This window comes from Geotrypetes seraphini, chromosome 1, assembly GCF_902459505.1.
Source record: "Geotrypetes seraphini chromosome 1, aGeoSer1.1, whole genome shotgun sequence".
In the NCBI taxonomy this organism is placed as follows: Eukaryota; Metazoa; Chordata; class Amphibia; order Gymnophiona; family Dermophiidae; genus Geotrypetes; species Geotrypetes seraphini.
Window position 1 is genome coordinate 13,112,584 of NC_047084.1, and position 25,234 is coordinate 13,137,817.

At 41.7% G+C, this 25,234-nt stretch overlaps 1 protein-coding gene across 1 annotated transcript in view; it reads left to right on the top strand.

Annotated features, from left to right (window-relative positions):
- The window catches only part of TMEM161B (transmembrane protein 161B), a 189,556-nt gene that overhangs the window by 38,322 nt on the left and 126,000 nt on the right, over window positions 1-25,234 (top strand). Inside the window, exon 3 of the mRNA XM_033921743.1 lies at window positions 10,061-10,144. Coding sequence (XP_033777634.1) covers window positions 10,061-10,144 — 84 coding nt within the window. The remainder of the gene's footprint in view (window positions 1-10,060; window positions 10,145-25,234) is intronic.

Consider the following 25,234-nt stretch of genomic DNA (forward strand, 5'->3'; position numbering starts at 1 on the left):
TGCGGGTGGCTAAGACTATAGCCAAGCTCTACCTGATGGCTTTGTGTTTCCAGCAGCTATATGTTCAGCCAAAGGTAGATTCACTGGTGGTGCTGGTCACTAAATGCACCTCCGTGCCTAGTGAGAGTGGAGTGATATTAAAGGATTCGCAGGACCATATAGTGAACTTGTTCCTCAAGAGGCAATTTGAAGCTTTAGCCTTAGGAATTAGGGCAGTAGCTGCGACTTCCTTTGTGGCTTGTGCATGCCACACACAACTGTCTCGATCAACTGTCCCGGAGGACAATGAGGATCCCCAAATTCTCCTAACGGGTTTAATTATTTAGTGGATGCTCTGTATGATCTCATCAGAGTTATGAGCAAGGCTTTGGCCTTTGCAATTTCTGCTCAGTGGATGCTCTGAATCAGACAGCTACACTGGATCTAATGCTACACTGAACAGGCTCCCCTTTAAGGGGCAGATGGCTAGGGTCTGGATGACCTGATGGCAAGCATTGCCCCAAGGCCTTACCAGAGAGCAGACCCTGGATGGTTTGGGTCTGAGAAGGGATAATTTTCAAGGTTCTCTAAGATTCTGTTCTTCTCCAGCAAGCCAAGCAATGCAGCACTCCTTTCAGGGATTATGTCAGAGGCCCAGTAGAGGCAGGAGACAGCAGGCCTTGGGATCCCGCTTCTCCCCAGCCTCTAAGAAATCACAATGACACCAGTACAGTGGCCAAGCTCCCACAGATAGGGTAAAGGCTGTCAACCTTCTGGTCGGTCTGGACCCAGATTGGCACAGACCATTGGTTTTGAAAGTTGTTCTGGGTGGTTACAAAATGCCTCCCTTCCAAACTTTGTAGATTTTCCAGCCGGCCGACCGGAGAAAGCTCTCGGCATCAGGGCAACTGTGCAAAGGCTACTGGACCTTCGTGCTATGGAACCAGTTCCAGATTCCAAATTGGGCTTGGGCAGATACTCCATATACTTTTCATACCAAAGAAAGGCTCAGAAGACTGGAGACCAATTCTAGACCTCAAGTCTGTTGATGCAGCTTTGAAGGTGCCACACTTCTGCATGGAGACTGCTTGGTCGATCATAGCAGCAATGGCACTGGAGGAATTCCTTGCTTCCCTTGACTTGACGGAAGCCTATCTCCACATTCCTATTTTCCCAGCCCACAGGAGGTACTTGTGGTTCCATGTATGAGACCAGTTCTCAGCACTCCCCTTTGGTTTAGCAAAGGCGCCTCACACCTTTACCAAGGTGATGGTGGTGGTGGTAGTGGTGGCAGCAGCAGCGCACCTCTGCAAGGCTGGGATCCAAGTGCATCCGTACTTGGACGATTGGCTCATTGGAGCTTCGTCTAAGGAGGAAGGCAAATGAACAGTTTTGAGAGTGATAAACTCCCCCAAGACTTGGGATGGATTGTCAACTTCAAGAAGAGCCAGCTGGAGCTGACTCGATATCTGGAGTACCTGGGAGTTTTGTTTGACACAGACTGAACTCCAGAAGCAGATTTTAGATCTGCTCCAGAGGCAGTTTCTCAAGGCGTTGTACTACTTGCAAGTCTTGGGGTCAATTTCGGCAGCCACAGTGATAGTTCCCTGGGTGAGAACACATACAAGACCTCTCCAAGACTTTCTCTCTTCTCTCGCTGGTCTCCTCACACAAACTTGCTTCAGCAACTGCTTTCATGGTTGTTGGTGGCAAAGAACAGCATGCGGTGGTGGTTGCAAACTGCTGACGTCTCCAGGGGCATGCCTTTTCACTTTTCCTCCTGGTAGACATTAACAATCGATGCCAGCCTTTAAGGCTGGGGGTATCATTGCAATGGTCACACAATGCAGAGTCATTGGACACTGGGCTCAACAGAAGTGGTTCATAAATTGCCTAGAACTCGGAGCCATTCGATTAGCACCTCAGGCACTAGAGAAGTCTCTGGAAGGCAAGGCAGTCAGAGTCTTCTCAGGCAGTGCAACAGCGGTGGCCTATGTTAACAGGCAAGGAGGCATCAGGAGTGCCCCGTTGCACCTAGAAGCTCATCTCTTCTTCCAGTGGGCAGAAGCTCATCTGCAGGCTCTCTTAGCCGTGCACATAACAGGCATAGAAAATGTGCAGGCTGTCTTTTCTCAGTCAGCAGACGCTCAACTTAGGAGAATGGTCTCTTTCTCCCTTGGCATTCAATGTTTCAAGTCTAGTTTCAAGTTTTTATTAAAATTTGATAATACCGTTTATCCAAATTCAAAGCATAATACAGGATTTTAAAAAATGGGGAGGGGAGGGGGACATATAAAAATAAATGCCAAAAACAGAAAATTAAAAAGCATTAAAAAATAATAGTAATTAAATGGCATCACTAAACAAGAATAACTAATACAAGAATTACACGAAACAAAAAGGGAAGTGGGGAAGAAATACCATTGAAATAGAATAGGAGACAAGTATGTGTGTGTGTGTGGTGGGGGGGGGGGGTGGGGGCCCTCCACAGTAAACACAAAGACGATTTGCTTCTACAGTCAGAGACATGAACCCGGAAGCGAGAGGTTAGACTCGTTGGTCCAACCATGGCTGGAGAAAGAGATCTTATATGTGTTTTCCTTGTGGTCCATGTTTAGCAAATCATTTTGGAGTATTGCAAGGCATCTAAGATTGATAGTCTTAGTGGCTCCTGATTAGCCCGCAGGCTTTTGTATGCATACCCGCAGGCTTCAGTTCATGTAAACCTTTTCACTTGGGGGTCCAGTTTTTTGAGAATCTGGAACACATTGGGCTTACAGTATGATTCTTGAGCAGGTGGCCTTGACGACAAAGGGTATGTGGTAGAGGCCATTCACAGTTGTGGCCTATTTTAAGGTCTGGAAGTCCTTTTATCGATAGTGCGCTAAGGAAGGTGCAGAACTCATTTAAACTCTGATTTTGGTAGTCTTGAATTTTTTGCAAGAGGGCCTGTTGGTCAGTTCACTGAAAGTGCAGATAGCAGGCCTTTCCTGTTTCCAAGCACAGGGGGGACAGAGGCACCCTGGCCTCTCACCCAGATGTTGTTCGGTTCAATAAAGGGACTCTTTGGTTGTGCCCTCCGGTTTGTGCTCCTTTCCCTTCCTGGAATCTTTAACACCGTATTGCATTGTCTCAGTGGATATCCATATGAGCCTTGCAGAAGGCTTCTCTTCTGGATCATACAATCAAGATAGTATTCTTGGTGGTGATTACATCAGCAAGACGAGCCTCCGAGTTGCAAGCTCTTTCCTGTAGGGAGCTATTGCTCAAGATTATGGAAGCAGGGATCTCCTTACGCATGGTTCCGTCCTTCTTACCAAAGGTTTTCTCGACCTTCCACATGAAATCATGAAATCCGTCTACCTGCTTTCTTTCCTACAGGGTCGAAGAAAGAGGACAGGGCGTTGAATTTTCTCGATGTCAAGCTTTCTCTCTGGTACCATAATGTTACCGATGAGTTTTGTGTTTGGATCATCTCTTTGTCCTGATACAGTCATGCAAAGAAACAGGCTGACATCTAAAGCCTGTTTCCAGATGGATCAAGATGACCATTTCCTCCGCGTATGTGGGCTGTGGTAAGCAGCCACCGATTGCATTAAAAGCTCACTCCACCAGAGGAGTTGCTACCTCTTGGGCAGAGACTAGGGCTGTCTCATCTGAGGAGATCTGTAGAGCGGCTATATGGTCTACCCTCCATATCTTTACCAGGTTCTATAGGGTGGATGTAGCAGCCAGGAAGGATGCTGCTTTCGGGTCCTCCATCCTGAAGGTAGGCCCAGTGGGCCCACCCTAGATTCCAGGGACTGCTTTGATATGACCCTATAGTTCAGGACTTGCAGATACATTGTACTAGAAAGAAAGATTAGGTTCTTACCTCAATAATTTTCTTTCTTGTAGATGTGACTAGTGGTCCTGAAGCCCCACCCTGTACATGGGCTTTGCCTGCCTTCTGTCTTGGAATCAGTCTGATGCTGGAGAAATCTCTGCTGTCAGCCTAGCATTGCTAGCCGTCAGTATTTTCGGTTGGCCTTACCAATGTCAGCAAATGGGAGATCATATCATTCATATCTGACCTTAGGGCATGTCAGTGCAGACAGCCTCAGATTGCCCCAGAATGCCTAAATTACATCGGTTCTTAAAGGTAACAAAAGACCTTGGTACTGCTAAGATGTGCTAATGTCTGGTGCTTAAGATAGACATCTTAAGATAGACAGTAGTCCCAGCTGCAGAGTTAATCAGAAACCATTGTCAGAGTGATAATAGAAATTAACAGTTTCTTCTCCAGTCTCACACCCCATTCTCTTTATTTACCATTGTTTCAAACAGTTTACAAAAGATAGGGGTACTTAACTTCAGTAGATTCTATTTTTAGAACAGGTCTCACTCTCTCTCTCTCTCTCTCTCTCTCTCTCTCTCTCTCTCTCTCTCTCTCTCTCTCTCTCTCTCTCTCTCTCTCTCTCTCTCTCTCGAACCTGAAACCTGGACCAACCTCTCCCCCCTTCCCTCTCTCTTTCCTCTGTAATGTAGGTAAACTGTTCTCTCTCTCTCTGTCTGTCTCTCTTTCTTTGAATCCACTCTGTATTTATAAAGCTAATTTCTATTTCTTTCTGTATATCTATAAACCCAGTAAGCCTATTTCTACATAATATATTCTTTATGCAATCACTTCTGGCTGTGCTTGTCATTTGATTTCATGTCCCATAGAATCTTCTAAGAGGGTATCGAATCCGGGACCAGGCGGAGTATAAGGCCGCCACATTATATCATTGGGGCTTGTTTGCTTCAGCATTACCCCTCCAAAACCTTACATTTTGGGTGGGGATTCATCCTTACATCTGCCTTTCAGGAGAGCTGAAAAAACAAACGCTCCAGATATTGTAAAATCTGCTTCAAGTCTTTGCTAGATAGTGGTTGACAAGTCAATGAAGCCGTCCGCACAATGTGCGGCGGCGAAAAGGGCAAACAGAATGCTAGGAATGATTAAGAAGGAGATCACGAACAAATCGGAGAAGGTTATCATGCCACTGTACCGGGCCATGGTACACCCCACCTGGAATACTGCATCCAGCATTGGTCGTTATACATGAAAACGGACACAGTACTACTCAAAAGGGTCCAGAGAAGAGCGACCAAAATGGTTAAGGGGCTGGAGGAGTTGCCGTACAGTGAGAGATTAGAGAAACTGGGCCTCTTCTCCTTTGAAAAGAGGAGACTGAGAGGGGACTTGATCAAAACATTCAAGATAATGAAGGGAATAGACTTAATAGATAAAGACAGGTTGTTCACCCTCTCCAAGGTAGAGAGAACAAGAGGACACTCTCTAAAGTTAAAAGGGGATAGATTCCGTACAAACGTAAGGAAGTTCTTCTTCACCCAGAGAGTGATAGAAAACTGGAACGCTCTCCAGGAGGCTGCCGTAGGGGAATTCAAGACAAAGTTAGACACGTTCCTGCTGAACCAGAACATATGCAGGTAAGGCTAGTCTTAGTTAGGGCAGTGGTCTTTGACCTTAGGTCTGCCGTGGGGAGCGGACTGCTGGGCACGATGGACCACTGGTCTGACCCAGCAGCAGCAATTCTTATGTTCTTATGTAGTAATTATGAGCTCTATTTAAACTTAGTGCTGGTTGTACACTTTTTTGTATCTGTTTTTATAACAGCTGTTTGAATGTTGTAATGTTTGTTTCAGAGCAGAACAGGATTGCATTGTCAGGGATTCCTCTCCATTTCCCTCTTTCCAGTTATGTTTTTCATTACAGTGCTGCTTGATTGCTTTTGTATGAACGGAGAGGGCAAGAACAGCTCCCTGGGAAGGAGGTGGAGTTGAAAACATGATTGACTGTTTTCTACAAGCAACTTGCAGATTCAGATACAAAACCTACGGTTCAGGACCACTAGACCAGGCCAACATTTCCAACATGACCAGCATCACTCATAATCTTCCCGCCTTTCTCCTCCTCTATTTGCTTAGCACAAGAGGCTGGATTACAAATGTCCTAGCATTCGAACCTATTTCAACCTACACCACTTGGACTAGAATCCCCGGTCCTGACAAATTCCTCCGCCCTCATCGACTTATACACGATTGCACAGAAGCAGGTCCTTTCCCAATTCCTGTGATCAATACCACCCACCACCCTCCTAGACCAACTCCTAAAAGAAAACGATCTCTAAAATATCTGCAACGTACGATACCCTCCTGCCCCCCACAACAATCCATTCTTCCTTGTGCCTACTTGAACATCCGCTCAGCTAGAAATAAGGCCCAGCTCATCAAAGACTGGCTGGAAGAAACTCGCTTAGACATTGTCCTCCTAACCGAAACATGGCTCATTTCCGACCAGGACCCCATCATAGGGGACATTCTCCCTCCACACTACAAAATTATCACTCTCTCAAGAAATTCAAAAAGAGGAGGTGGCCTCGCTATCATTCTCCATAATCACCTTCACTTCCATGTCCTAGATTCTAAATCAACCAAGGACCTAGAAATCCTCACCTGCAAAATTTCCAAAACAGACTGTATAGATAACCTAATCGTCACGCTATTCTATATACCCCCTAATAAATGGAATCAAGCAAAAGATGATTTCTACGAGCACCTTCTCGCGAACTCGTCAGCAGGTACCTACAATCTCTTAGCAGGAGACATCAACCTACATCTAGAACAGAAAGAGAACCCAAATGTCGCAGACCTTTTCTCCTTCCTCACGACACTAGGCTTCTCCAATCCCCCCCAAACCACAACCCATAACAAAGGCCACCACCTCGACCTCATCACCTTTCTCTCCAATACCAACACCACTCCCAATATAAGTCTCTCAGACCAAACCTGGTCAAATACCCCCTGGTCTGACCACCTCCTGTGCAATTTTGAACTAGCCTGGCACAAAAAACAACCTGACAAAAAGCCTAACCCCATCCATACAAAGCAATTCATCTGGACAAGAGAACATCTTAATCCAGCAGACTTCTGGTCACACTACACTCTCATCTCCGACTCCGACGTAGACCCCAACTTCCACCTAAATTGGGAAAAATTTAGCGACCAGGTTCTTAACACCACTGTCCCTCTTAAACTTCGCTCGAAAACTCTTCGCCCCTCAAACAGCTGGTTTGACGCGGACCTCCTGACCATAAAACGAGAAGTCCGGAAACATGAAAGAATCTGGCGTAAATCAGGGACTGATTTAGACAGACTTACCTGGCGACTGAAAGTCAAAGAATACAAAAAACAGATCATCGATAAGCGCAGTAAACACTACTCCCAACTAATAAACTCCCCTTCTCTAAACAGCAAAGCACTTTTTAGACTAGTTAACTCTCTATTCGACATAGACTCTCACAAACGCCCCACCTCCGACCTCCCTCCCTCCGCAATCACTCTAGCCGACCACTTCGCGAACAAAATCCACACTCTAAAACTGTCTCTTTCAGCTCACAGCCCCGATCCCCCACTCAACCTACGCGCAGCAGACACAGAAGGTTCAATAGCCGACATGTCCTGGACCTCCTTTGTAAATCCTGACTGGAATCTATTCCTCAAACTTTATTCTAAATACGCCAATTCCAACTGCCTATTAGACACTTGTCCTCCCACCATCATGAAATGCGCCCCCCCATCATTCAAAGCAGAACTCTTCAATTGGGTATCTCTATGCCTGTCCACTGGACACTTCCCGTCCGAACTTGGCCACATCCTCATTTCCCCTATCCCTAAACAACCCAAGGAGCCAATCTCTTCCATCACCAACTACAGACCCATCGCCAACATACCACTCTTCCAAAAACTCATGGAAGGTCTTGTCAACAACAACCTTACGAATTACCTCGACAAGTACAATATTCTTCATGACTCCCAGTCCGGTTTCCGCCCAAATCATAGCACCGAAACCGTCCTAGCTGCCCTGACAAATTACCTCCTCCACCTGTTCTCACTGGGTAAAAGCGCCCTGATACTTCAATTCGATTTGAGTAGTGCCTTCGACCTGGTCGACCACGACATTATGCTCAACTGCCTTGACTCCATCGGCATCTCCGGTCAGGTAATAGATTGGTTCACAGGCTTCCTAACCAACCGTACCTACCAGATCCACAGTAATGGAGCCTTCTCCCACCACTGGCGTAACCCTTGTGGAGTCCCACAAGGCTCTCCCCTATCCCCCTCCCTATTCAATATTTACTTGACCCCTCTGGCACGAAGCCTAGCAAACTCTAACCTAAAATCGTTCATATATGCAGATGACATCACCATCATTGTTCCCATTACCTCACTCACTCTAGAAACGGAAAAACTCATCGCATCTATCCTCACCAAGTTAGAACTGTGGACCTCAAAACTCAAATTAAAATTGAACTCTGAAAAAACCAAAATCTTCCTAGCTAGTCCCAACCACAAATTAACAAACACTTCCCTCAGATTGAATGGGCTAGATTACCCTATCTTACCCACCATAAAAATCCTTGGAGTCATCCTGGACCGCACCCTAACCTTCGATGACCATACCAGTGCCCAGGTGAAAAAATGTTTCTGTACCCTCTGGAAACTGCGCACCATCAAACGTTACTTCGACCACCAAGCCTTCCGTCTACTCGTCCAATCTCTGGTATTAAGCATATTAGACTACTGCAACATTATTTACCTGGGATCCTATAAAAATACCATCAAACGTCTTAGAACAGTCCAAAATGCGGCCGTCCGCCTCATCTATGATCTCAAAAAATACGACCATGTTAGCCCCTACTACACCAAACTCCATTGGCTCCCAGTAGAGGCAAGGATCATCTTTAAGTTCGCCTGCCTCTGTTTCAAAACTCTAACAGGATCTTCCCCAATCTACTTGTCTGAGCACCTTGAAATAGCAGGCCCCTCTCGCACACGAAACGCCCACCTATTCACCTTTCCCTCCCTAAAAGGCTGCCTCTACAAGAGATTCACTGATAGAACCCTAGCATTCCAAGCGGGCAAATGGAACAATTGCCTTACCGCCCTCATCTCCAACTCTCCACCCTACCACCTGTTCAGGAAGTCACTAAAAACCTACCTCTTCGACAAATTCCGCTAACGCTGCCTTCCCCCCTTCCCTGCACCCTCCTGACCTCGACATGCCTCCATTCCCTCTGACTACGCCCCCCTCCCAAGCCACTATGGCCTCTCTTTCTCAAGCTCTGTTTTATCTAATTGCCCTGCCTTTTCATAGCCTCATATTTAACATCACTGTAAATGTACCACCGCTTTAACATGGAACATCGCTGTATACGTACAGTCTCTTCTTTAGTATATGCCTTTTTATTACTGCTATTTATGTAACATCTTTGTAAATGTAATAACACTGTAATATGTATCATCGCTGTAAATGTACAGTCTCTTCTATTGTTAACCGCATTGAACTTCCATGGTATTGCGGGATACAAGAATAAAGTTATTATTATTATTATTATTATTAGACACTTCTACAAGAAAGAAGATTATCGAGGTAAGAACCTAATGTTTCTTTTCAGTATTTTGTTCTTCACATCCTCATATTTATAGGTTTCAGTGCTAATTCTGTGTTCCTTGGCTCTGCAACTCAGAATAAGTAGTATGATTACCATGTTGGTTGATGTAGAACGGAGGGATTGCCAGAGCAGGAGTTCTGTATTTCACTCCTGGTGCAGATTTCTACTTCTGGGTTTAATTTACCCCTTTATATCTTTCATATTTTTAAGCCTCATACCAGGAGATATGCCCAGGCAAAATGGTGAATCCATGATGAACCCTTGAAGGCTGAATGGAATCTTCTTCTAATAGAATGTTTATGATGGGTAGTCTCTGTGGTTGGTAGGGGCTGTTAAAATAGTAACAACCACTGGGCTTAAATGTTTCTCCCCCACAAAATGTGCCCAAGCTCTGTCAGCTTTATTAGGTAGCAGACTCATGTTTTATAACATATTAAAATTGTGTTTTGAATATACAGTTTGGGTTTAATTAAGATCCAGAAGCTGAATGTTGACCTTAAGTTATTTTTTTAATTTCTTGTCTGAAGAACAATCAGAACCATCTTATAATTTGTTACTTAGGTGCAAATATTCTCTTTTTCCAGCCTCCGATGGTATCAACATCCTACAGAAGATGAACTGAGGATCCTTGCAGGGAAGCAGCAAAAGGGGAAAAGCAAAAAAGACAGGTAATATTTGTTTAGTTGTACAAATTTAGGGGCTTTTTTTATTTTACAAAACTTAGGGCTCCTTTTAATAAGCTGCGATAGCGTTTTTAGCGCGCGCTAAACTACTACGCAGCTAGAACTAACGCCAGCTCAATGCTGGTGTTAGTATCTATCGTGCACGCAAAGCGCGCTAAAACCGCTATCACAGCTTAGTAAAAGGAGCCCTTAGTGCTGCATGTCTTATTTTATACCTGTGCACTATATGGAACACAGCATGTGCTAAAGTTTAGTAAAAGGGTCCCTTATTTAATTATCTATGTTCATTTATTTCGACTTGCTATACTGCCTTTTGCTCAGTGGTACTAAAACAGTTTATAATGAATACACTATAAAGAAAGTAAAATTGGAGCAAGTAGGAAATGGAAGCAGAACAGCAAAGCAGAGGAAGATACAGAGAGAAAAAAGGAAAACCCAGTAACTCTGAGCGTTGTCACCCAATCATCAGCCCAGTCATTCAGCAATGCTTGGGAAAAGAAACATGTTTAGAGCCCTTTTTAAATATGTGAAGGGAAAGCTCTGCTGTAATATAATAAGGGAGGAGTTCCATAATGAAGGAACCAAGGCATAAAAAGCTGAGTTCTGAGTTGTCTTATATGTTGCTGTACTGGGAGTTGGAGACTTGTTAAACTGAGAGCGGACGTTTCTGTTTGAGGAATAAGGAATCAATACATTAAAAAGGTAAGTAGGAAGACCAGAGTCGGGTGTGCTAAGTTCATAGATCCACTCCTATCATAAGCGATAACAGGTGGTGTTGAATCAGCACGGGGGCCAAACTGCTTGGTGTTGGAGAGCAGCTTGATAGCAAAATTCTACACAATTTATAAGCATTTTAAGGTAGAAAATTTCAGCCCATTATAAAGGGAATTGCAGTAGTAGATGCCGTTGATTACAAGTGTAGGGATCAGAGTAAAGAAAGGGTCCAGCTCTGGGAAAGGGCAAATGGCCCAAATGTAACACAGTAAATGATGGCAGAAAAAGACTCTTATGGTCCATCCAGTCTTCCCAACATGGTGACCAAAGTCTTGCCCACTGGATCACCCATTTTAAATGCTAGTTTTGAAGTCACCACCATGCCAACCATGATGGAGATAATGTGTTGCCTTCCTCTCCCTCCAAAGCTGCACAGTTCCCCCACTCACAGTAGTTGTTGTTGTTAGGTACCATCAATTCGTACTCGAGTCCTAACGACTTGAAGAATTACGGATCTAAAAAGAAATCAGTTTTATGCTAGTCCGGAAAGATCCTCCAGTGTCATCCCCATGGTTGTTTTCAACATGTCCAGCCATCTGCTTGCACGTCACCCTCTTCACCTGGTTCCTTCGAACTTCCCAAACATGATGTCCTCCAGTAATCTCTCTTCTGATGGTGTGACCAAAATAAGACTGTCGTAATTTCATCATTTACGTGTCCAACCATCTGATTGCAGGTCGCCCTCTTCACCTGGTTCCTTTGATCTTCCCAAACATGATGTCCTTCTCCAATGATCTCTCTCTTCTGATGGTGTGACCAAAATAAGTTGCAACTTCATCATTTGGGCTTTGAGTGACATAGCCGGTTTGACAATATGTATATGACTATAAAGAGATCAACACACTGGAGTTGTTGAACCTTCAGCTGTCTCTCACCACTTGTACACAGAATGTACAAGTTTGTCTGGCATTGGACTCTGTTCCTCCATGCTGGATTTGACCACTTTTCTTGGAGGAAGAAACACGTTTTCACCACTGACAAATCAGAATCCTTGAAAGTAAGTTGGGAATCAAGATGAGAACCTAAAATCTGCAAGGATGTAACCTGTGGAACATGGTATCCTAATAACACTGGAACACAATCAGGAGGCAAAGTATGGCCGATAATCCACATGGTATGAGATTTTGTTAGATTGAGAATTAGATGATTCTTTTCTTAGCAGCTGGTCACACTTTATAAACAGTAACTGAGCAGTGATAAATCTGACAAGAATGAATCAGTACATGAAATGAACTGGATGTCATCAGCAGACAAGTAGCAATTGAATGACAAGTAGAGATTGAATGAGAATGGTTAATTGACTGAGAAATAAATTGAAAACAATTAGACAATACTGGGCTCTATGGTTCGCTTTACTTAAGAGGATAGAATGCAGTGGTATCAGAATTCATTGAAACCGAGTAAAATCTGGAACCCAGGAAAGAGACAAATCATTGGAAAAACCTATCTATAAGATCTAAATTAGCTTATGAGGAAAAAAGCAAATGATGGTGAGTCAGGTCAAATACTAAGATCAAATCCAGTGAAATAATAGCCAGTTTTCTACAATTCAGGAACTCCCATATTTCCTTAGTCAAAGCTAGAAGACAGTCCTCGGTGCTGTGTTTCTGACAAAATCCAGATTGTCAAGAATGAAGTACTTTAGTTTTGTCTAGAAAACCTTGATTGGAAAAAACAGCCTTCTCAACAATTTTTTTACAATAAAATAGGGTGTTAAGAGATGGGTAGGTAACAGTGTAATGCCCCCCCCCCCCAAAGCTTAGATCAAACTTAATAGACCACCTATTCCTAAAAGGTTACACAGTGCTTTACAGCAGTGTTTCTCAACACGTGGGTATGCGGGCCACTTGTTGGGGATATGCGGGCTGGTCGCCGTGGAGGATATTCCCTGCCCATCAGTAGAAGCCGCTGTCGCTGGGGATCCCTGAATGCCCCCTCCCCCCCCCCTGCTGAAGCCGCTTCTGGGGCTCCTTCCCTCTCTACTGCAACTCCCCCCCAAAGCCAACCCAGTTACTTGTTGGAGCCGCACTCACTCTCTCCGTCCCCAGCGAACTCCATGCAGGGATGGTGCATGCAGTGACTCACGCTGTACGTAAATAGCTGACCCGGAAACCTCCTCTCTGATGTCAGAATGGGCCAGCCATGTGCAGCGTGTGAATCATTGCTCGTGATGTTCCTGCATGAAGTTCACAGGGGGTGGAGGGAGCAAGTGCAGCTCCAACAAGTAACTGGGTCAGCTTTGGGAGGGGCGGTTGCGGGTGAGCAAGGAGGGAGGGATCCCTGGCAGCGGCTTCAGTGGGGGTGGGCGGGCAGGCAGGGATCCCGAGCATACAACATAATTTGGGACAAAGGCTGGAAGATGGGGAGGGGGCACGGACTCGACACAGAAGAAAGGGAGGGGGCATGAACATGGGACACAGAAGGGAGGGAAGAAGAGGGCACTAACCTGGGATATAGAAAGGGAGAATTGTTGGGCATGAGTGTGTGAGTGAGAGATGGTATACATGGGGAAAGGAAGAAAGAAAAATTGGGCATAGAGAAAGAGGAGTGAGGTAGAGATATATGGGGAATAGAAGGATGAGAGGGAGAAACGTTGGATATTGTGGTGGAGAAGGACCAGAGGGACAGATTGAAGGGGATGCAAGGGTGAGGAATGTTGAACATAGTGATGGAGGGAGAGATGTGGCATGGTGTCGGAGAGGGGTGATAGAAGGAGAAATGGGTATGTGTATGGGGCTGATGGGCAGTGGTGAAAAAATGTTGCATATGATCTGGGAGATAAGAGAGGGAGACATGTTGGATGTGGCAGTAGAGGGGGTGGGAGAGATGCCTGTATCTCGCAAGACAGAGAAAGGGAGACATGTTGGCAATAGGGGTGGAGGAGAGAGGAAGAAATGTTGGATTCATGGAGGGACAGAGAGAGATGTTTGTTGGAGAAGGGAATGAGGTGAAGGAAAGGAAGGGTGCAGGCGGCAGAAAAAAATAAATATTGGATGCACAGTCAGAAGGAAATGCAACCAGAGACTCATGAAATCACCAGACAACAAAGGTAGGAAAAATGATTTTATTTTCAATTTAGTGATCAAAATGTGTCTGTTTTGAGAATTTATATCTGCTGTCTGTATTTTGCACTATATTTGTTGTTTTTCAGTAGTTGTTACTGAGATGACATTGCATATTTTAAAGTCGTCTGCCTTGACCTCTTTGAAAAAAACCTGAATATAAATGATAATTAACATTTTCTCTGCGTACAATGTGCTTTGTAGGTTTTTTACAAAAAATTTTGTAGTTACCATTATGTATTAATAAAATTATATTGTGTCTATATGAAAAATGGATGGAAGAAATTGCATTACAGTTAGGACTATTATTATGGGGGGTGGAGTCGGGCGGAGTTTGGGTGGGGGTACTTGGTTGGTATATGCTAGGCTTAGGGGGTACTTGGCTTGAAGAAATTGAGAAACACTGATTTGCAGCATTAAAAATTACAAAAAATCATTATAAACTTTTAATAACATCAGTTGTAATAAATAGTCATTTCATATAATTTGTGGAAACATGTCCCCATCTGACAAAGTATAATTATAATTTGTTCCAGAGAACTGGAGCAATGCAAGAAAATGTTCATTGCCTTGTGCCAGCCAATTTAATACCACCTGGAGTCTCCAGAGACGTTGGTCGGCAGAGCATAAGGAACTAGCTGGGATATACATTGTAATCAGATTTCCAAAGCTTTATAAATCAGTGCCAGAATCTTAAATTTGATTCTGCTGCATGCAGTTTAGTGTTTGTGAGTAGACTTGTAAATTTTGTAATTGGTAAAGTGGAAGGCCCACTAATGCATTACAGTAGTCCAAGTAGCAAAAACCAGTACCTGAGCTATTGTAGCCAAGTCAGAGATTGCCAAGTAAAGGTGGAGATGGTGAATGTTTCAGAGATTATGAAAATATGTTTTTATTAAATAGCCCAGCCTTTTCTGCATGCTTGAAGAGGAATCCAGCTAGACTCCTAAAATCTTAATCTCTGGATTTGGCAACAGTACCACAGCTCCCATTTTTATCTCTGGGCAAGTGTGATGCATAAGCAGTCTCACCTATAGCATTTTGGTGTTTCCTGATTCAACTTCGATGTATGTAATGCCAGCCTCTATATCGCCCAAACAAGAACTTGGGTGAGCAATTACTTTATCCCTGTAATCATGAAATGCAGAAGAGCTGGATATCATCTGCATACTTTATGTATGGAATACCTGCCTCTATAAGTCAAAAAGACTTTTCTCCTCACCTTCGTTTCCATTGAGAAGTCAGAAAATTCTGATTTATTTTTTATTTTTTACTCTGAAACATCAAATCTTTATAACAGAAATACAAATGAGGAACCCAGATCCAATCTGATTCTAAAGCAAAAGTAGCAATAAGGGTTGCTTTAGAAATAATCACAGCTTGGGGGTTTTCTAGAAAGTCTATCAAATTAAGATTTCCAACCAAAATGAAAAACCCAAAGAAAGAACACCTCAAAATCAAATTTTATAACAGTTCTTCAAGTGAGTACTGAGGGAGATACAGAATCCATTCACACGATTATATCACTCACTATCGATAATAATTTAGTGATTTGGAAGTCCTCAGTGCGAGTTGCATAAATCAGAAAAATGCAAGGCGTTCAATACTTAGTAAGAGCACAAGGGTCAGTGCAGCACACCATCACAGGATCTTTCTAGGTGCATAATAGCAATAATGTTGAGTGTAAATAAGTAAATGATAATGGAATGAGTGGAGACCAATCTCAAAAATGCTACAACACTGCACAACCCGCTAAGAGTACAAAAATGAAAAACTTAACTTGTGCTGGAAAATGTTGCTATAAGTGAATTTGCAGCTTCCGGTTCAACTGAGCTCCGTTTCGGGACCACCCCTTCGTCAGGAACCTCCAAATTGCTGCTTGAACAATAACTCTTGGTTTTAAAGTAGAATTTTCAGCGGAGCAAAAGTTGCACTCTGAACTGGGCAGCGTCCGAAAGGCAGAAAACTTGAACTGCCATTTTTCAAAAGACCTGCTTGTGACATCATAAAAACAAACTTTATTGCTGTTGAAATGGCTTACACAGGATTCAGATGATAGTATTCCACTCAATGCTCTCGTTTAACCCATTTGGGGCTACTGAATTTAGCTCAAAAATCCAAAATTGTTCCCTCAATTGATATATTGTTTGTTTCTTCCCACAAAATTATCAGGCATTTATTCCAAAACAAACCACCTCAGTTCAAAAGTGTGTTGAAACCTGAGACAGTGGGGCATCATGGAAGCTTTAGTTGTAGTTGTATGCAGTCTGCTCTTATGCTCTGTTAATCTGGTTTTTCTGTTCCTAGTGGTGTGGCCCACATATATCAGACAACAGGGACAGATGTTGATATACACCACCCAAGAAGAACCACATGAGGTTCTATGTCTCAATTTGTATTCCTTTTTAGTCAAATGATGACTCCATGTCGTACAAGTTAGAGAAGTAGCGCACATGCCACAACCCCCACAAAGAGCATGCCCAACAGCATTGTCCTGAATGGTCTCCAAAACTATTTTTTTAGATAACATGTCACCCAAATTTTTAGTTCTTTTATAAGCAATGCAAGGACCTTTATTGAATACTTCATGGGTAGTGAGAACATGCCAATGTTGGCGTAAGATGTTAGCCACCTTCGCTGACTTATCTGAATGAGTGAGTACACAAACTTGTTTATCCATAGGGCCCTTGGTTTGGAGCTGAAGAAGCAAATCAGGATTAGCATGTAAAGCCCGTAGATAGGCCTGACATATAGTCCATTCAGGATAATTCCTACTGTGGAATCTAGCTTTTAAAACCTTTGCTTGTTTTTAAAAATCCTTTACAGAAGAGCAGATCCTGTGTATGCGTAGGAATTGACTGATTGGTAAAGCTTGCTTGAAAAATGAACTTGCAGAACAATTGTTAGTAATTAGTAATTTTTCTTTAAAAACCAGCATAGTACCAGAAGACTGGAGGGTGGCCAAAGTGACACCGATTTTTAAAAAGGGTTCTAGAGGTGATCCAGAAAATTATAGGCTGGTAAGTTTGACGTCTGTGCCGGACAAAATGATAGAGACTAATATAAAGAACAAAATGACAGAACTTATACATAAGCATGTATTAATGAGAGAGAGCCAACATGGCGTTAGTCAAAGGAAAACTTGCCTCACCGATCTGCTGCATTTCTTTGAAAGGGTGAATGAACATGTGGATAAAAGTGAACCTGTTGATATTGTGTATTTGGATTTTTAAAAGGCATTTGATAAAGTATCTCATGAAAGACTTCTGAGGAAATTAGAAAGCCATGGAATAGGAGATAATGTCCTTTTATGGATTGAGAACTGGTTGAAAGATAGAAAATAGAGATTGGGTTTAAATAGTAAATATTCTCAATGGAGAAGGTAAATAGTGGGGTTCCCTAGGAGTTTGTGCTGGGACCACTGCTTTTTAACGTATTTATCAATGATCTAGAGATGGGAATAAGTAGTGAGATAATTAAATTTGCTGATGACACAAAGTTGTTCAAAGTTGTTAAATCACAAGAGGATTGTGAAAAATTGCAAGAAGATGTCAAAATGGCAGATGGCGTTTAATGTGAGCAAGTGCAAAGTGATGCATATGGGAAAGAGGAACCCGAATTATAGCTAAGTGATGTTGGGTTCTGTGTTAGGAGTCACTGCCCAGGAAAAGGATCTAGGTGCCATTGTTGAGGATATGTTGAAACCCTCAGTTCAGTGTGTGGCGGCTGCCAAGAAACCAAATAAATGTTAAGAATTATCAGGAAAGGAATGAAAAACAAAGATGAAAATGTTACAATGCCCTTGTATCGCTCTGATACGGCCTCACCTCGAATACTGTGTGCAGTTCTGGTCACCATATCTCAAAAAAGATATAGCAGAATTAGAAAAGGTACAGAGAAGGTTGATGAGGAAAGGCTAAAGCGGCTAAGGCTCTTCAGCTTGAAGAAGAGACAGCTCAGGGATGATATGATAGTGGTCCATAAAATAATGAGTGTAGTGAAAAGGGTAGATGTGAATCGTGTGTTCACTCTTTCAAAAAATACTAGGATTATGGGACATGCGATGAAGCTACTAAGTAGTAGGTTTAAAACAAACCAGATTAAATATTTCTTCACACAATGTGTAATTAAACTCAGGAATTTGTTGCCGGAGAATGTGAAGAAATCAGTTAGTTTAGTGGGGTTTAAAAAAGGTTTGGATAATTTCCTAAAAGAGAAGTCCGTAGGCCATTATTGAGGTGGCTTGGAGAAATCCAGTGCTTATTCCTAGGATAAGCAGCATAGAATCTGTTTTACTACTTTGGATCTAGCTAGGTACTTGGGACCTGGGTTGTCCACTGTTGGAAACAATACTAGGCTTGATGGACCTTCGGTCTGTACTAGTATGGCAGTTCTTATGTTAATAATCATGCTTTCCAACTTATTTAGTGATTAACCCATGATCTAAGTAAAATGCAAAAGACAGATCCGGTTGCACCAGCAATGCACAATTACCTTGATCAAGTATTATTTGGAATTCAGAAGTAAGGAAAAGCAAACATGTTTCTGTACTAATAAAATTCCTGAATCAAGACGATTGAGGATCAAGGATGTTAAATTTTTCCAGATAATAATGCAAATAGCCCACCACAGTGGAGGCAATTTAGCTAAAAAAAAAAATTATATATATATACTTGCAATAGGCCTATAATATTACACATGTTGGTTGATTCTAAGCTGTCTTTTAGTAGAGAAAGAAATGTGATAGTACTGATAATGTTAGGAAATAAACCTTGTTTAAAATTTAGATTTAGTACTCGCAACAAATCCACTCCAACAAAGGATAAAACTTGTAAAAAGCAAACTTGTCTGAGATCTTATCTTCTCAGGACATATACCACCCTTTTTTACATCCAAAATCCCACATTCATTCATTCACATGTCAGGTAGACCAGGGGCCAATGAGGCTCTTATGCACTCTTGAGTAAATAAAAGAAATGGCCATAATAGCCCATCTGAAACTATCTTGCCATATATTTATTTATTTATTTATTTATTCAATGAAACAAACTGAAAAATATTCAATGTGGAAAAATTTAAAAATGAAGGAAAAATATTTTTTTCAAGTCACATCTCTGCGCTATTTTGTTTTGGTTGTTAATTTTTGTTGGTAGTACATATAAAGAAATCATGGGATGCAAAGAAATGAAGAAAGGTAGTCCAGATAGATAGGTTTTGCAACTGTTAAGTTATTCTCAGATAAACCTTTTAATCTGCTATCATATTCTTTGTTGCTGTGTGATAGTAGAGCTAAACTGTATGCATTGTATGGTTGTAAAATTGTCATGTAGATTTGTACTTACCAGCAAGCAATAGCATGACTTCTTCCTTGGTGTAATTTTTTTGTGTGTGTGTGTGTTTTTTCTGGGCAATCAGTTCCTCAAGGGGTGTTAGAAAGGAATAAGTTAACTATTCCTCTCCCTCCAGGCAGTTTCTACTCACTTTATGGTAATGCTGTGCTCTCAAATTATTTCACTTGTGTTTCATTTCCTCTAGCTTCCTGGATATCATACCAGTGTTTTCTATCACAGCATTATAAATTTGACTCCTTATATATTGTTTGGTATCGCTGTTAATGGTCCGTTAGTACTTCCAGTAGAGCTTTGGAAAATATCAGATCACTGCTTTCACAAAGACCTTCACTTCTGTAGATAAAAGTGGGCTTTCATCTCCTTTCTGTAATTCTTGAATTGTCAGTAGTGTTTGGAGCTTTTGCTTCCCTCTTTTTGCCAGTATGTGATAACAGACTTTGGTCCTGGCTATTACAAGCAACAGGCTATTCTTCAGAGGTCAAAATCCCTGAAGACTGCTCTTTTTCCTTGGACGTAGGGTCTTAGGTTTACAGCATGCATTTCTTCTGCCCTTTCCATATCGCATCAGAATAAAAGTAGGTTTTGTGAAGATAGGTTATGTATGCAGAGAGAATATGTAATGTAATGTAATTTATTTCTTATATACCGCTACATCCGTTAGGTTCTAAGCGGTTTACAGAAAATATACATTAAGATTAGAAATAAGAAAGGTACTTGAAAAATTCCCTTACTGTCCCAAAGGCTCACAATCTAACTAAAGTACCTGGAGGGTAATAGAGAAGTGAAAAGTAGAGTTAGAGGAAAAATAAAATAAACATTTTAACAAGACAGCAATGATCTAAATACTTTGGAAGGTAGAAAAGAGGAGAGAAAGGAATAGAAGCAGAAGGGGGAGCCGTTGAACAGTAGAATTCTGGAGAAATTTAAATGATAGAAATAGAACAAAACAAAGACAGGTAGATCCTGAGATATGCTAGTTCATGAGATGCAAGTGGTGGGTTGTCAGTCACAACTCTTATATATTAGCTGTCTGATTGTCCAGGAATAGTCAAAGCTATCTTAAAAGGAACTTGATGATTCTCATTCTGTATTGTGGTGACCCATTCATTGTCTACATCAAGTTTCAAGTTTTTAAAAATTTGATGAAACGCTAATCATAAATTCTAAGCATTTAAAAAATTAAAATGGGGAACAATTAACATACTTGTTAATGACAAGAAGTAACATACATGAAAACAAAAGGATAGTAGAGGGAAATACAATTTTAAAAAGAAAAGAGTACAATTAAGGTTAAAAACAAGAGGGCAGTAGGAGAAATCATATCAATGTTGAATGTGATTAATACAGAAATTGGCAAGGGTGGACCCAGAGATCATTTAGCATTCATTTATCTAAATTTTGCTCAGACCTTAAATGTGAAAGGGTATTGAAAAGAACTAAAGGAGGAAATAGCGGAACTGCTAAAGCAGGTTTGTAATCTATCCCTGAAAACAGGCATGATCCTGGAGGATTGGAAGATAGCTAATGTTACGCCCATCTTTAAAAAAGGATCGAGAGGTGACCTGGGGAAGATGTCGGAAGCACTGATAAAAGACAGCATCGATGAGCATCTAGAAAGGAATAAACTGATGAAACCAAGCCAACATGGCTTCTGCAAGGGAAGATTGTGCCTAACGAACTTATTGCTCTTCTTCGAAGGAATAAACAAACGGATGGACAAAGGGGACCCCATAGACATCGTATACTTAGATTTCCAAAAAGCCTTTGACAAGGTACCCCATGAACGCCTACTATGGAAACTGAAGAACCATTGGGTGGAAGGAGACGTACATAGATGGATCAAAAATTGGTTGGCGGATAGGAAGCAGAGGGTAGGAGTGAAGGGCTCTGACTGGAGGAGGGTCACGAGTGTTGTTCCGCAAGGGTCGGTACTCGGACCGCTGCTGCTCAATGTATTTATAAATGATCTAGAAACAGGGACGAAGTGCGAAGTAATAAAATTCGCAGATGACACCAAACTATTTAGTGGAGTTGGGACTAAAGGGGACTGTGAGGATTTACAAAGGGACCTGAATAAACTAGAAGAATGGGCAACGAGATGACAGATGAAGTTTAATGTAGAGATGGGAGGGCTGGTAATGGGTGAAAGTACCCTAGAAAAGGACTTGGGGTAATAGTGGACAAGATAATGAAGCCGTCAGCACAGTGCCCAGCAGCCTCTAAGAAGGCGAATAGAATGCTAGGTATTATCAAGAAAGTTATTACAACCAGAATGAAAGAAGTTATCCTGCCGTTGTATCGGGCGATGGTGCGCCCGCATCTGGAGCACTGCGTCCAATATTGGTCGCCGTACCTTAAGAAAGATATGGCGATACTCGAGAGGGTTCAGAAAAGAGCGACACAATTGATAAAAGGTATGGAAAACCTTTCATATGCTGAAAGATTAGCGAAACTGGGGCTCTTTTCTCTGGAAAAGCGGAGACTTAGAGGGGACATGATAGAGACTTACAAAATCATGAAGGGCATAGAGAAAGTGGAGAGGGACAGATTCTTCAAACTTTCGAAAACTACAAGAATGAGAGGGCATTCGGAGAAATTAAGAGGGGACAGATTCAGAACCAATGCTAGGAAGTTCTTCTTCACCCAAAGGGTGGTGGACACCTGGAATGCGCTTCCAGAGGGTGTGATAGGACAGAGTACGGTATTGGAGTTCAAGAAGGGATTAGATGATTTCCTGAAGGAAAAGTGGATAGAAGGGTATTGATAGAGGATTACTATACAGGTCTTGGACCTGTATGGGCCTCCGCGTAAGGGGACTGCTGGGCATGATGGACCTCTGGTCTGACCCAGCAGAGGCACTGCTTATGTTCTTAAGTGAAGGTAACGTGTTCCAAATTGTAGGGGCTATATTTGTGAATGAAGAAGCCCTACAAGTACTAATGATTTTTAAATATGGGACGTGAAGAAGGCGCTGAGATGTTGATCTTAAGGTTCTCAAAGTATCATGAGGGATGAGGAGCTTATGAATGAAGTCAGGTTCTTTGATGTTCATGGTTTTAAAGGAAATTAAAGCAATTTTATATGTAATTCGATGAGGGATTGGTAACCAGTGTGCACTCTTTAGCAAGGGGGTAACGTGATCAAATTTCTTCTTGTTCATTATAATTTTTATGGCTGTGTTTTATATTAATTGTAGACAGACAACGGATGTCTTTTTTGACAGACACCTTTATATAAGGAATTACAATAGTCGAGCTTGGAAATAATAAGAGTGAATTAGAATGTTGAGAGACTGAGGGTCAAGAATGTTTGATAAGGATCTGATCATTCTGAGCTTGAAAAAACAGTTCTTTACAACTGCACTAATCTGAAGGATTTTAACTGAACTGACGGAGTGCCTTTGATAGTAATAGGAAATGTTAAGTGAATATTTTCTTTCCATGGAAAGAGAAGACAGTTGGTTTTGGAGGTACTTAACAAGAGCATATTATCACAGAGCCATTGGCTGATCTTATATAATTTTGAGTTGAGATTAATGTCATTGGGATTGGATGCATCAATTGGATGGATAATCTGAATATCCAGATTACCGCGTAAGTGGTAAGACTGATAGATTAGCATAAAGTAAGTAAAGGGGCCAGCTAGATATTGAACAGTAGAGGGGAGATCCTATATGATTTTGTCTTTGTTTCAGTTCTGCTCGGGAAAGCCACTCCTTGCCCTGGGATCAGTAGCATGGAATGTTACTATGAGGGTCATTTCATAAATAATGCACACTATTTTTTTTTTTAATTTACACGTGTTATTTTTTTTCAAGTATTTCTTTACAATCCTTCAATATAGTCTCCCTGTTTTGCAATGACTGAGTCCAAATGTCCGGAAAGCTTCATTATTCCATCCAAGACACTGTTTTAGTTCAGTTGCTGAATGGCTTTGGTACCGGCGGAAGAAAGCTCTTCCAGAGATGCAAAACGATGTCCACGCATAGGTTGCTTCAACTTTGGAAAAAGGACAGTCTGGTGCTCTCATGTCTGGACTGTAGGGAGCATGAGGTAACACCTTCCAGCTGTATTCATGTAGTTTTTCAATGACATTCCCTATGTGCAGGCGAGCATTGTCATGAGGAATGATTGGCTCAGCCAAGAGCAACTGAGGTCGGGTTTTGTGCATTTTTCTGTGCATTTTTTGCAAAAAATCACAATAATACACTGCTGTGATACTTGAAAAAAAAAAAACTTGTAAATTTTAAAAAATAGTGTGCATTATTTATGAAATGACCCTTGTATTATTTGGTTTTCTGCCAGGTACTTGTGACTTGGATTGACAACTAGTAGAAGCACGATACTGGACCAGATGAACCATTGGTCTGACCCAGTATGACTATTATGTTCTCACAAAAATAATATTCATCTACTAGATTAATATCAGAGATTATATGTGCCACGTTTCTTTAAACGGAGAAAAGACCTCAGTGTTTCTCAGGAACATACCTGGGAAACTTTCTATGACAAGCACTTAGTTGCCACAGAGAAATACATCCTTGGTCTCAGAAAAACTCTGTTGTATGTCCTACAGTAATCACTATTAAGACTTTAAAATAGGTATTCAATACACAAATTTTCAAAAAGTAGGAAACAAACACTTATCGCTTTGTCCTCTGATATTGAAAAAATCACCGCAGTTGAAACCAAGTGCAGGTCTACCACACTCGAAACACTAGTTTAAATTTCCTTTATAGATTTCTCATAGATATCCCGACAGACCCTGTTTCGCATATTTGCTGCATCAGGGGAATATTTTAAATAAGGAGCTACCGCTTCGAAGATCCTTATTTAAAATATTCCCCTGATGCAGCAAATATGCGAAACAGGGTCTGTCGGGATATCTATGAGAAATCTGTAAAGGAAATTTAAACTAGTGTTTCAAGTGTGGTAGACCTGCACTTGGTTTCAACTGCAAACTGCGATGATTTTTTTCAATATCAGAGGACAAAGAGATAAGTGCTTGTTTCCTACTTTTTGAAAATTTGTGTATTAAATACCTATTTTAAAGTCTTTCTATTGCAAACGCAAGCAGTGTGTCACTTCCGGCTCACCACACAGTTGTTTCCCACGTATTCACCTTTTAGGACCCCCAGGGACCCCTGAAGAAGACTTTTTGTCTAAACGCAGACCGTGTTGGGTCCTTTATCCCTAGTGGACTAGGTCCTTTAAGGCTTTTATGTGGATAACCTATTTTTATGTGGATGATTTTGGTGTACCTTTGGAGCTTTGACTCTTTCAAATAAAGTCCATTTAGGAACATCGTCACTCCACAGATTTTTTTGTTTGTTTGTTTGTTTTCTCTGGATTTTCTTTTCTGTGGATATCTTGGGGTCAATTCCTTTTGTTTTTTTGCAGCCATTAGCTATCACATTAAACAGAAGCTTCAAATTTGTGTTACTTTTTTATGGGAGAACTGGTGTCTAGTGGAAAACATAGCTTCACAGCTACAGTTCGTATGCACCACACCACTTTTACGGAAGTGGTTCATTGGGTGGCAACAGCATGAAATGATATAAAGGAGAAGCAAATAAAATTTGGCTTGAAATTGAATCCTATTCTACATTGCTTGTCTCATTTCTTTTTGAAAAGATTTGAATGCTGTTATGCATATGTATTTTCGTTCTTCACAGACTTTGTTTTATGGGCAAAGAGTGTGGGTTTTCCCTGATGTGGCGAAGACAACTCGGGAGCATGGGGAATTGTTTTTGACTATGAGACAGGAGGTTAGAAATTTAGGAGCTGCTTTTTTATTGAGTTGTCCTTGTGGATGTCTGGTTGGACATGCAGGAATAAAATGTGTCTTTTTTGCTCCTGATCAGCTTTGAGTTTTTATAGACACTAAAA